The sequence below is a fragment of the Mirounga angustirostris genome, unplaced genomic scaffold, assembly GCF_029215605.1.
Source record: "Mirounga angustirostris isolate CCGP_5_RB_7025 unplaced genomic scaffold, mMirAng1.0.hap1 SCAF_5, whole genome shotgun sequence".
NCBI classification, from domain to species: Eukaryota; Metazoa; Chordata; class Mammalia; order Carnivora; family Phocidae; genus Mirounga; species Mirounga angustirostris.
This window is the reverse complement of record NW_026991713.1, coordinates 103872393-103885162: the sequence shown is the minus strand read 5'-3', so window position 1 is coordinate 103885162 and position 12770 is coordinate 103872393. Positions and strand designations below refer to the sequence as shown.

At 50.5% G+C, this 12770-nt stretch overlaps 1 protein-coding gene across 24 annotated transcripts in view; it reads left to right on the top strand.

Moving 5' to 3' along the window:
* The window catches only part of MICAL3 (microtubule associated monooxygenase, calponin and LIM domain containing 3), a 277268-nt gene that overhangs the window by 223428 nt on the left and 41070 nt on the right, over positions 1–12770 (top strand). For all 24 annotated transcript variants that reach the window (XR_010411645.1, XR_010411646.1, XR_010411647.1 and 21 more), the window contains 2 exons: positions 1293–1488; positions 8653–8894. Coding sequence is in view for 21 of the 24 variants with exons in the window: in XM_064591809.1 (XP_064447879.1) it covers positions 1293–1488; positions 8653–8894 (438 nt within the window). In the remaining 3 variants the exon portion in view is untranslated. The remainder of the gene's footprint in view (positions 1–1292; positions 1489–8652; positions 8895–12770) is intronic.

Here is a 12770-nt window from a genome sequence, read left to right as displayed (position 1 = left end):
TGGGTACTAAAATCCCTGGATGAAAGGATGTCCCATGGTTTCTACGTATCACCCCATGGATTACTTATTAATTACAAAGGGGGAAATATCTCTTTACAGCAGAAAGTTGGTTGGGCACCACTTTATTTTTTTTTAAGATTTTATTTATTTATTTGACAGAGAGAGAGACAGTGAGAGAGGGAACACAAGCAGGGGGAGTGGGAGAGGGAGAAGCAGGCTTCCCGCGGAGCAGGGAGCCTGATGCGGGACTCGATCCCAGGACCCTGGGATCATGACCTGAGCCAAAGGCAGACGCCCAACAACTGAGCCACCCAGGCGCCCCGGTTGGGCACCACTTTAACCAAGCAGTCAAGCTTTTGTCACCAAGAATGAGGCAACCCAGGCGCCTGGATGGCTCAGTCAGTTAAGCAACTGCCTTGGGCTCAGGTCATGATCCCAGGGTCCTGGGATTGAGTCCCACGTCTGGCTCCCTGCTCAGCGGGGAGCCTGCTTCTCCCTCTGCCCCTCCCCCTGCTTGTGCTCTGTCTGACTCACTCTCTCTCTCAAAAATAAATATATAAATAAAAATGAAAAAAACAATTTAAAAAAGATGAGGCAACCCGACTGTATTCCTCCTGTGTGCAGTGGAAGGGGCGCAGCCTCACCCACATGGTGTTCTTACTAAATAGGAAGTGTTTACCATGAATCTAATCATGACGAGACAGACAAATCCACAATGTGACAAGTTCTGCAAGCAATTAGCCTGGACACGTCTGTGGATCAGCCAAGAGCAGTGCATGAACCTTTCCTGGGTCCTGGGCCATCAGGGGGCGGGCAACGGGCAGGACTCCCCTTCTCAGTGACAGCTGAGGGGGGCTTGGTCAGTGAGAAGCGCCTCCTTAGGGTCCGACCCAAGTCCCCTTTGCTCCTCCTCCCCAGTCACCGCCACCTCTTCCCTCCACTGTGCACGGGTTCAGGGATGACAGAGGAGGGTAAGCCTGTGCTCCCCTCTCAGGGCAGATGGGCTGTCTTCCTGTTTCTCAGGCTCAAGGAAGGGTTGCCACTCTCACCGCGCAGCCCCTTCCTGGCCTCTGTGACCTCATCGACTTGCAGTCTGCCCCTTGGCTGGCTCCCTGGCCTTCATGGAAGCTCTGTCCCTCCTTTTATTGAGATGAGTGGCGACTACCTTGGATGCTTAGATATCCTTCTGTCGGCGCCTCCCCCCTCCCTGCACACCTCCTCCATCCCCCCCACCACCTGTGGTTATTTGCCATCATTTGTCATAGAACTTTGAGGCTTTGCTTGTCTTGCAGGTTCAAGTATGAATGGTCTCGAAGAGCCTAGCATTGCCAAGCGACTCAGGGGCACTCCTGAACGGATCGAGCTGGAGAACTACCGCCTGTCTGTGAAACAGGCCGAGGAGCTGGAGGAGGTGCCCGAGGAGACGCAGGCTGAGCACAACCTGAGCAGTGTGCTGGACAAAGGCGCAGAGGAGGACGTGGCCAGCAGGTCAGCCTGTGCCCGGGGGCTGTAGCCCTGTTTTCCTGTGTTCTGCTTCATGCCTGTGCTTTGTCCTAGCAGCCCCTTCCCCGGATGAATATACCGTCCTGTGGGGGGAGGCAGCACTGTACCCTCGGCATGGGATCTGGGTGCCACCTACCAGCTGTGTGACACTAGGCAAGTCATGTAACCTCTCTGTGCCTCCATTTCCTCATCTGTGACATGAAGGCCATACTAGGACTTTCCTCCCAGAATTGGTGTGAGGGTTAAATAGCAAGAAGTGTTTAAAACAGTACGTGGCGTGCATGTCGATTGGCAATTGCCTTTAGTACTCCTTTGCATGGCACCGGACCATTCCCAAAGGACTTCCGTGTCCATCACCTCACTTGATCGTCCTCGAAGGAGGCCTGTAAAGTAGACCAGAGCCTATATCTTATCACTCTGTAATTACGGAAACTGCTGGTGACTAATACTAGGATCATGGATTGACTAAGACTCAGACTCAGGTTTCCCGGATCCAAGTCCAGGATGCTTCCTGTTTTCCCTACTGGCTGCTGATCTTCCCCTTTCCACGCAGTTCCCTGTCTCTTCATCTCGTTAGGCAGTAAGAATCACAACCCATGGGACGTAATTCAGAGATTTCAGTAAGTATTTCTTGGACACCTACCATGGCCTTAACACTTTGTCATTTGTTGAAAAGGTAACAGAACAAAAATGACAGTCCCGGGTCCTGCCCTCAGGCTGTTGTTGACAGGTGTACTGGAGGGACAAGACATGTGCAGAGGGACAACAGGAGGCCTGAAGCAGTGTGCTGTAGGGGGCGAGCGGGTCAGCGGTAGGAGCTTCAGTTTTGGAATTAGGGGCTCCTGTTATGACACCAGTTCGCCCTGCAGTCTTGGGGAAGCCACCTCACCTGTCCAGGCTTCTTCCTTCCTCCTCTAGGTAAAGAGAGGAGCAGAAAACCTGCATCTCAGGGGCTATACACACAGCCAGTGGTTTTGTGCATGGCCATGCCAGTGTTTTAATGATGTCTCACTGAGTGATGCCTGGAGGGGGACGTGCGCCCTCCAGCCCCCACAGGACTCCCTGAGTCCACTGTCTTTGCCCCAGGACCTTATGTTCATTACTGCCCAGGTCTGCCAGGGTCAGTACAGGATTCAGAGTGCTCCATGGAAGATGATCAAGGCCACCAAAAGAGAACAAGATGAAAGAGGGAGTAAAATCACTATTGGTCAGACTGTCCTGCAGGGCTTCTGGTGTGGGAGCAGGTACTGTGTCTCCCAGACTGGTGGAGGCTTTGCATTAATGCTGAGGCACACGCTGGATGCTTCTTTGTGGCCAAGATTTGCATTTCTAAAAAGTTCCCAGGTGGTCCTATTGTCTAGAGACCACACTTTTCAAACCTCTGCTCTAAATTTCCCTGATGGTAAGGGCCACCTGGGACACTTGGTAAAAAGGTAAATCCTGGACCCTCCCCTGGAGTAGCCAAGTTGGTGGGCTTGGGGTGGAGACCAGGAGTACCTATTTTGAACAAATACCTTGCGTGAGTCTTATGGGTGTCCTGATTTAGTTTACCCAAGCAGAGACTACCAGGGCGCCTGGGTGGCTCAGTTGTTAAGCGTCTGCCTTTGGCTCAGTTCATGATCCCAGGGTCCTGGGATCAAGCCCCACATCGGGCTCCCTGCTCTGCGGGAAGTCTGCTTCTCCCTCTCCCACTCTCCCTGCTTCTGTTCCCTCTCTCGCTGTGTCTCTCTCCGTCAAATAAATAAAATCTTAAAAAAAAAAAAAAGAGAGAGAGACTACTGGCCCAGACCTAATTAGCTCCATGACCCTTCCTTGGAGTGGGGGAGGGAAGAGCATCTTCCAAAGGAGACCCTGGAAATTGTACTTTTATTTTCTCTGGGAGAGAACAGGTACCTGAAGACAAAAGAAAACTAGCTTTTTTTTTTTTTTTAAGATTTTATTTATTTGAGAGAGAGAGAGGGAGAGCACAGAGTGAGAGTGAGAGGGAGAAGCAGATTCCCTGCTGAGCAGAGAGCACAGTGTGGGACTCAGTCCCAGGACGCTGAGATCATGACCTGAGCCGAAGGCAGATGCTTAATGGACTGAGCCACCCAGGCATCGCAAAAACTAGCTTTATGATTTTAGTTTTGTTTACCCCTGATTGCCTAGCTGGGCAACTTTGCCCCAGGTGATGAAGATGGCTTGGGCAGCACCCATCTGCTAAGGGCCTCCAGTGTTTGCACATCCCTGACCCTGAAGAACAAGTCAGTGAGGTCTAGAGCAAACAGGTGCCCTTTCCGGATGGGGCAGCCAGGTCACAGAGGACTCCCCGAAAGTCCGTGACGGGCTAGCCTGAAGGGGCTTGGTCTTCCACGGGAATAACACAATGAGGAGAAGCCCCTCCTTCAAGGCTGACCATAAGCAAGTGGAAATTCCTGACTGGTCCTCTCTCCCCCTCAGCCCTTTGCCAGCAGAGGCAGTAATGTGAGCCATTGCTGAGCAGGATGCCGCTTTCAGCACGGATTAAATTTCCATCGTGCAGTGATTGCTGGACAACCTACATCTCCAGCAGTCTGCTGAGCAGTGAAGTGTTCACACAGTTGTCAGAGTGGATGAGATCTAGGAGTGGACTCTCTGATTATAGAGTGGATTCATTTAAAAATGAAAGCTATGATTCCCTATTTTCCCTTGAAAACCACCTGTGAACTTAAAGTGATATTTCACACAGCAGTCTGTCTCGTTCACAGTAGGGTCTGCCCAAATTTCCAGTCTCCACTTTGTGAAGTTGGACCCAGGCAGCAAGGAGACGGTCCTGGTCTTATTTCTGGGTTTGTCACCCTGACAGCTGCTAGTGGCTGAAGGACTCCTGGGTTCTTGGCAAACCATCCAAGAAGGCACAGTGTGACAATGGTGTGGACATCGGTGGGAATCCTGACCTCTCACACCAAGGATCCAACCTCTTTAAGCTTCGATAGCCTCATTTATAACAGTGGGGATATTAGTATGTCCTAGAGTCCCAGAGTTGTCGTGTCCTAGAGTTAATGTGTAATTAAGTGACCTAATTCATGTGAAGTGCCTTGTGCTGCGTAGCAGTTCGTAGAGCTCAGTGAGTGTTCACTATCGCTGTTGTTATCATCCTTGGCCCTTCCTCTCCTGGCATGGCAGAACCTCTGCTTGGCCCATTTAAGTGTGGAGCAAATCTTGTTTTTTTAGAATCTAGTCCATGTGCCCTGCTCTGGCTTTCTCCTACCAGGCCCAATCATAGCCTCAATGAGAGGAAACTCAGGGAAAGTGCTTTGAGATCAGTGACAGCATAAATATTGTAGCAGGGAGGATTTTTGCAAAATGTTCTTCTAACCGAAAAGGTCTGCTCCTACTGATGGACTTCAGAGGTCTCATCTCCATGACCTCTGTGAATTTAGGCAGCAGCTTGCCCTGGCTTTGCCTGGTTGTGCTCCCTTGCACATCCTTGCCTGTTTGGGCTGTGCGAGACCCCATGGTAAGCCCTGCAGCGAGCCGAGCAGACCTGACCTTGCTGTCAGAGAGCTCGCAGTCCAGGGGGAGCCCACCCACATCGAACAGTCACACACAGCGATAGATTGTTTCAAATGCAGAAACAGATACCTGTCATGATGGAATGCTGACCTTGAGGACTACAATTTCTGGCCCTCATCTCTCCTAGGAGGCTATAAATTGAGAGGTCACCCTCTCTTCCCAAAAGGACAGAGAAGTTGGTTGTCTGTGTTGTATTTTGTTCTGGTGTAGCGATTCTCCCCACTTAAAAACTTTCTAGGCTGACAACCAAGTGGCAGGGGGTGGTCTGCCTCACACGACATTCCTCCTGTACTCCCTTCCTCCTAGCCTCTTCAAAGGCCAGACCCAGAAATTCAGGTACGGAAAACAGCCAGAAAATGTAGAATGAGCTTGAGTTACTGAATTTACACTGTGGTGTAAGGTGCATGAGGTAAGGAGCCTGGTGAGACTCAAAGGACAGCTCCAAGGTCCCAGGGAGATATGACCTGGGAAGGAACAGTTGGCAATACCTGTTGGTCTCTCTGTCCTTCGCAAAGGGAGGGAGGCTGGTTTGCCTGTCTCAGATTTCCAGAAGCAATGTAGCCAGGCCTCTCAGAAATGGACTGAGAGCTGGTAGCTTATGAAGAGAGGCAAGGGTTGACCTTTCCACCCGATTTTTTATGCTCTGTGCTTCACTTGCTATTTTCCCTTGGTCCTTGAGCTGTCGTAAAACTAGCCAGGGTGGCACTCAGAGCTCTAAGTGAGGCCCCATTGCCCTCATCATGGAGTATTCATTGCTCACATTATGCCCAGTGCCACTGCCCTCATGACAGCGCACACAGTACAAGGAGCTGGAAAGCTGCAGTGAGGACTCCTTGAGCCTGCTGACTCCAGGGGTAACCTTGTGTGCCTGGCTGTGAAGGAAGGACAAGCTGGCCTGCCTTCTACCCACCTAAAGTTTTAACAAATTTACGTAAGATTTAAGATGAGCGTAGTAGTCATTCTTATCCTTATTTCATATTTGAAAGATGTTAGGTGATATACGTTGGGTTACACATTATTGATAAGTAGTAAGAATGTAAACAAATGAAAACACAAAAGTAAGGCAAAAATAATACCTGAGTAAGTCATGAAAGTAAGTCACAATCCAAATGCCAAGCTTTCCGTGGCCCAAATTCTTATGTTTACTCACTTTAAACTGCCTCCTCTCAACCCTTCCACTGCAGTTATGTTCTACCTTCTTTTGTCATTGCCGTGTTTGCATCTTAGCTCCGCATGAGAATAAGGATCTTTTCTATGTCACCTTTGTATCCTCTGCAGTGTCTAGGAAGTGCATTACAAGTAGAAGATGCTAAGCAAGTTTTCGTGGGTGGATGAATGAATAAGTGAATGAAGTAGTATTCACCAGAGGGAGCTGCCTACAGTAAGGAGCTGACCCTCTTTATTTTTGTACCTACTGGGTGAACTTTAATAGGTACTCAAAAATGTTCATTGAATGAATGAAGGAACGTGTAAATGAGTAAACAGATAAGTGAATAGCCTGAATCCCAGAGTGTAACACAAACATGAAAATCAGGAAAATCCCTAACCTTCACAACATTTCTCCAAGGCAGGTATTAACATTGCCTCCTTACTGATGAGGATGCGGAAACTCCGCAGAAGTAATCAGCTCAAGGTCATACAGCTGGTAAGGAACAGAGCCAGTGTGGTCCTGTGAGAATTGGCCACCTGAGAAGTCGTGGGCAGACAGCCTCCAGGACTGCCCTCCCTTCTGACTCGGCTGAAGTATGGGAGTTCCCAAAACCACCCTCAAGTTCATTAATTTGTCAGAACTCACTAAAAGGTTTATACTCATGGTTATGGTTTAATTACAGGGAAGGATACTGATTGAAATCAGCCAGGTGAAGAAGTACACAGGGCAGAGGCCAAGAAAATATAGATGCGGACCTTCCATCATCCTCTCCCTGTGGAGTCAGGGCAGTGTTACTTTCTTGGTATTAATGTGTGACAAAGTCCGTATAGTGTTACTCACCCAAGCCTTGATGTTAAGAGATGTATTGGGGCTCCATTACCCAGGCATTGACTGATTGATTATCTATGTGGTGTGATTGATCTCAGTCTCCAGACCAACTAGTACTGCGTGATTCAAGCCTAAATTATTCGTCTTTCAGACGTGGTCAGCCCTCTCCCTAAATCACATTGTTAGACTATCCACCGTGACCCAGGGATTCCAGGGAAATAAGACATTCCCATCAGGCAGGACCTCCGGGGGGCTTAGGGTTGACCTCCCAGGCCCCGAGACAAAGGCCAGGCCTCTTTGAGGAAGGTGGGATTCTTTACTGCACAGGTACTAATAGCGCTAGGAGTGGGGTGTCATTGACCTTCTCACACTGTATTCACTGGTTCCTTCTCTACGTGCACAACCCCACTCCGGGTGGGGAGAGAGCAGCCCACCATCACAGGAAGACAGACTGGACAACAACCCCGTGCGCGACGCCTCTGGGGTTTGGGGCTCTCTCATCCCAGCGGTTGGGCCCTGCTGGATTGTAAAAGCCACATGTCCTCCAGCCCAGTCAACTACACATTTCTCACTAAGGGCAAAGCCTCTCCTGAAAAAGACTTCTGGGGAATTATCGGACCATGAAATAGGTCTGAGAAACTTCGTTGGTGTGGTGATGATTGGGGTTTTTCTCCTGCTTTACAGCCCCACTGAGGGTACTGAATTTTATTCTTGTACCACCTGTTGACTGCTCACTCTGCCGCAGGGGAGGAGGGTAAAGATGCTCTGGGGTGGTGGCCATGAGAGTGGAGGTCTGTGATTTTGGCTTGCTTAAGTCACAGCTAGTGTCTCTGGCATTTCAGTGCCACTTCCCTTTTCGAGCTGAGCACTGGGCTCTGTGCCGTCAGGGAGAATGGTGGAAAACGTGGCTGGTTGTCAAGGGTGATGGTCCCAGGGATGCAGTATTTGTTTCCCTGCTCTCCCCATGGTCCCTGTTCTGCAACTTCAGTGAGCGGTGCCTTTGCTGCTGTGTTAACTGTGCATTCCTCATAGTGTCGCGCTCCAGGGCGCACATCGGAGGGGCTTCGGGAATGCTGCGGGACTGAGTGCATGGCCTTCACTCCAGCACACGCACCTCGATGGCCAGCCCGTCTGTGGCTAAAACTGCAGTTCAGGCCTCCTGGAGGCAGCTCTTTCTCACCGTGCTTCCCACCAGAGCTTTCCAGCCCACCTGAGTCAAGCAGATTTGAGTTCCTCAAATCAAACAGTAGATCATGAGGAAAGGAGACTTTCTCTCCATTCTTGATACCTGGGGTCATGCGTTCATATCTGAATGGGTCCACGCCCCCTACTGTCTCTGAGGGCCTCTAAAACTGAGCTTGGTGGAGTGCTGTTCACCAAAGAGAGGGCCCCACCAGACTGGACTGTTGGCTCATGGGGCTTTATGTAGGGGTTACGTGTACGTGTGTGTTTTCTCTGGCCCTCTACTCACTCTCCTTCCCCTCGTGTGTCTTACCGGGGCGGGGGAGCACGCTGCACCCCTCCGTGCCTGTCCTCTCTCCCTTCCTGCCCAGCAGTTGCTTTGCTGGGACATTTTGCCTCCAGTTGTGGCTTTTAACTGTCTCCTCACTTTGGTTGTGTGGTTGTTTCCCCCACAGCAGTTCTGAGTCCGAGATGGAGGAAGAGGAGGAAGAGGAGCCTCCTCTGCCCACCTCAGACCTGGGTGGCGTTCCTTGGAAGGAGGCTGTGAGGATCCATGCTCTTCTGAAAGGAAAGAGTGAAGAGGAACTAGAGGCCTCAAAGAGCTACGGGCCTGGGAATGAAGAGGAGGAGGAGGAAGAGTATGAAGAGGAGGAGGAGGAGGAAGAATATGAGGAGGAGGAGGAAGAGTCTAGTGAAGGTCAGAAAAAAAAATCTCTTCTCCTAACTCTGACCCTGTCCCATCCCAGAGGCAGTCTGTTCCATGCCTGAGTAAGGTTTCTGTGGCTGGAGTCACACAGCTGGAGTCTGGCACACAGATGTGCCTCCCACAGCCCCAGAGACCATCCCTCCTGCCTCTTTCTGACCTTAGTTTCGGGGGCAGAGGAGGCCACTGACAATAGAGTCCCTTGTGCACATTCTGAGGAGAAACTGGACGTGGAAGGCAGAGGGTCAGCAGAAGGACTTCATCCAAATAAGGTTACTCATCCTCCTATCCTCATTTTCTCTCTTTTTTTCCTTAGTTTCAGTTAAAGAAATTTATTCTAATAAAGGGAATTTAGCTTTCTAGAGGATTCCCTGACTCAGAGTCCAGGATATTGGAGGCTGCAGAGCACTGAATCTCACTCTGCTCAGAGCTGTAGTCACTGAGGAGGGGCTAGGTGCCCACGAGACAAGGCTCGGTTGATGACAGGTAGTAACGTGTTTGGACCAGTGTCCTTAGAAGGAGCATCTGTTCCAGCACTAAGTCAGTCTGGTTGGCTCTGACTTGAAATGTTTCAGTTCTGTCCCTGTCTCTGGCTGTGTGTGTCTTTGAGTGATGAGGAAGAACTTGGTGGGTCTCCTTTTCTTGCCTCTGTAAGAGAGAGGGTCATTCTTTCCCTGCCCTGGCTGCACAGAAGTCTGGTGGGTGGTAAGGAAGAAACTAGGGCAGGTAGATACCTGAGTCCCCCTGACAGCGGTGCCATGTCAGTTCACGGCCGAGCTCTCTCCCCAGGGCACATGGAGTGGAGAAGGACATGGGCCTTTAAAGCACCAGCCCTTCCCAGCCGTTGTCAGAGGAGCATGTTAAATTCAGGACAGCACTGGGCCTCGTAGAGTTGGCACTAGATTTCTCTGCTGCTCTTCCTGCTTACCTCTGCCCCTCCCGGAATTCATGTGCTTGGCCGCGCAGATCCCATCCCCGCAGCCTGGCACGGGAAGGCCCGAGTGCTGACCAGATGCAGAGCCCTTCCCAGACAGGATGCACGGTACTGAGACGGTCCTGAGAGCTGTGTAGCTCCCCCTGGTGAGGCAGGGCAGGCAAGAGGAAAGCACAGCCTCCTCAGGCCCCTAAGGGGCTTCTCCAGACTTAGTTCTCCTGCGCTCTTCCCTCCAAAGATGGAGGCTGGGGTGAGGCCTACAGAGGCAGCCCTTGGTGGCCTGTCCCTCCCTCCTCATTCTGATGAGAAATGTGTAAGGTCCATGTAAGAAGGAGGCAGGCCGTGGGCCGGGAAGCTGTCAGCTTGAGTTCTCCATCCTGCTGTGGCTGGCTCAGGCTCAGGGCTGCCCCCGTGTCCATGTAGTCAGGGGGGCGATCGTGCTCACAGTGCATCGGGGGAAAGGTATTTTGTTTGTATCATTTCAGACGTCATTATCTCTAGCTGGTGATTCATATGTCCGGTGGCTTTAGCCCCAGACACAGCTTAAAGTCAAAGTCTGTACCCTTTGTGGGAGAGTTTAGCCCTGCTTTCCTCCACACAGACTTAATTTCCTGGATCTGGAACTAGCGTCAAGAACCAGCCTGCAGGGATGGGATTTAACGGGAGAAACATACCGACAAATTCAGCCCAACCCTGGGCCTGTGTTCCTAGCCCGTGGTGTGTGTAGCTTCTGGGCAGTGGACTTCTATGGCTGTGTAGACAGTGACAGGCTGTTCTTGCCTTGCACCTGAAGATAACTCTTCTCTATTCTCTTTCCTCCCTTCCATTCTCTCTTCTCTCTGTTTATCCCCGCGTGGGATTCTTGATGCTGTGTTTGTGGGTGTCTGGCTCCCCCTGCTGTAGAAGGGGAGTACTGCCCCTGGGACAGAGAACTCCTGCAAGGCCAGTGGCTCCAGCAGCTGTCAAAGGAAGAAGCTATGGGTACACGTAAAGGTACCCGCTCTGCCCGTTGCCCACCTTCTGCCCTGGCTCCCTAGCAGCCATCCAGAATTTGCCTTCAAGAGCAGGTCCCACATGAAAAGATCTGTGCTTTATAAAGCTGCCCTGGCAGGCTTTGGCACGTACCTAGCTCGGCACCTGTCCCTGGGCCAGCTTTCATGAATGGTCATGTACAAAATAGCATGTAAGACAAAGGAGAGTCAAGGGGCAGTCAGAGGAGAAGACTCCAGAAGCAGCCTTATTGAATGTGGCCCCGTCTGTGCCCCTTGTATGCTTTGCCACAAGCCCCATGCTCTAGCAAAGACCTGGCCTCTTCTACTGCAGAGAACCTCAGGTTGCAGTCACGGCGCCTGTAAGTGGCGGAGCGGCATGGGTACCGTCACCAGCAGAGGTGCCCAGAGCCTCCCTCCACTGTGCCTTGTAACCTTTCTTTGAAAAAGGAGGACAGGCTGGCTGATAAGTCCCCAAGGCTTCATTTATGAACAGGATGCAGAACATTATCTGAGGGTGAAGACTCACTGTCTTCTCTTTGTTGCTTAGAAGATGAAGACAGCATCCACATCTTTCTCTTTGACTTACCTTCCTTAGTCATATGACATTCAAGCTGTTGGGTGACTTTGCTGGGATTTAGCCCCATCCAACACCATAAAAGCCGGTTGACCTTAGGAAAATGAATCTGTGGAGACCAGCAGTTCCAACGAGAGAGTGCATGCGGGGTTACCACCCCACATTTAACACAGCATGGTGCCCGCACCCACATTTGGTGGTCTTACTGGTACTTTCTGTCCATATCACGTTCTCCATTGCTTAAAAATCAAGAGGTTGTGTTTAAAAAAAAAAAAAAAAAAAAAAGAGGTTGTGTGATCGTGACGCCAAAGTCAAATTGTCCAGTTAGATTGTTGAGAGTGGGCTCCCATCAGGAATCCCAGAGTCCTTCAGATCAGGTGGCACCTGCTCTTGCTGCCTGAAAAGCCTTCCTCCCTCCCGAAGTGTCCCCTCTCCAAGTCACTGGCTGTTCCTTTATTTTATCCCAACTGTATGGCATGGTCCAAGCACTGATTATAGGGAGCTTACAGGGCAGGGGCTGCATGTATATTCCTTGGGCTCTGGCAGCAGGAATAATTTGAAGGGGCTGCTGGTGAGTTCTCATTTAGCTAAAAAGGCAGGTCTTGTGTCCAGAGGGGAGCAGTGGGGCACCAAATGGAGTTTTAAGGAAAAGGGTTTTGACCTCAGAAAAAGCAAAGAGGTATTGTTTTATTCCTTCCCACGAACCCCCAAAGCTTTGGGAATTTACAGGATAGAGCTCTGCTTCCTCTCCCAGCCATCGCCTCCCCAAACTCCCATTTTTCCCCATTGCCCTGTCCCTGCCACAGACCAGCATGCAGCATGAGACCTATTATGGAAGGGGGATTTTTTTTCTCTCTCTAGCTGCAAAAGATAAACACTAAAGTACCAACAAAGTAAGTTTCTATCCTGCATGAGTTAGCTGGTTCATGACAGAATGATACTGCCCCATCCCACTTCTCTCTTGTCAGTTGGCTGAAATCTCAGAGGAGAAGCAGTCAACATGACAGGTGGCGGTAGGCACTGTGCTGAGTACTCATGACCTGGAGGGGTGGCCCTTCAGCGGCAGTTGTAACCTGCTCTTTCTTCTGACTGGGCATTTGGGTCCCTCAAATGCAGATAAGATGAAAAGAGCATCAGAAAGGAGAGTTCTTTCTGTTTGGAGTTGGAATGTATGGTTCTCTTCGTTGAAATTAACAGTATAAGTGAAGCTTGAAACAACTAAATCAAGCTGAACAAGTGGGAATCGTGTGTGTTGTGTGTGTGTGTTTACACTCTCAATTTTTGCCTCTTTCTGATTCAAACTGATCCTGGCAAATACAGTAACTTTTCTTTCTGTTTCCTTTTCTGTGGTGTTTCATCCCCTCCTTTCC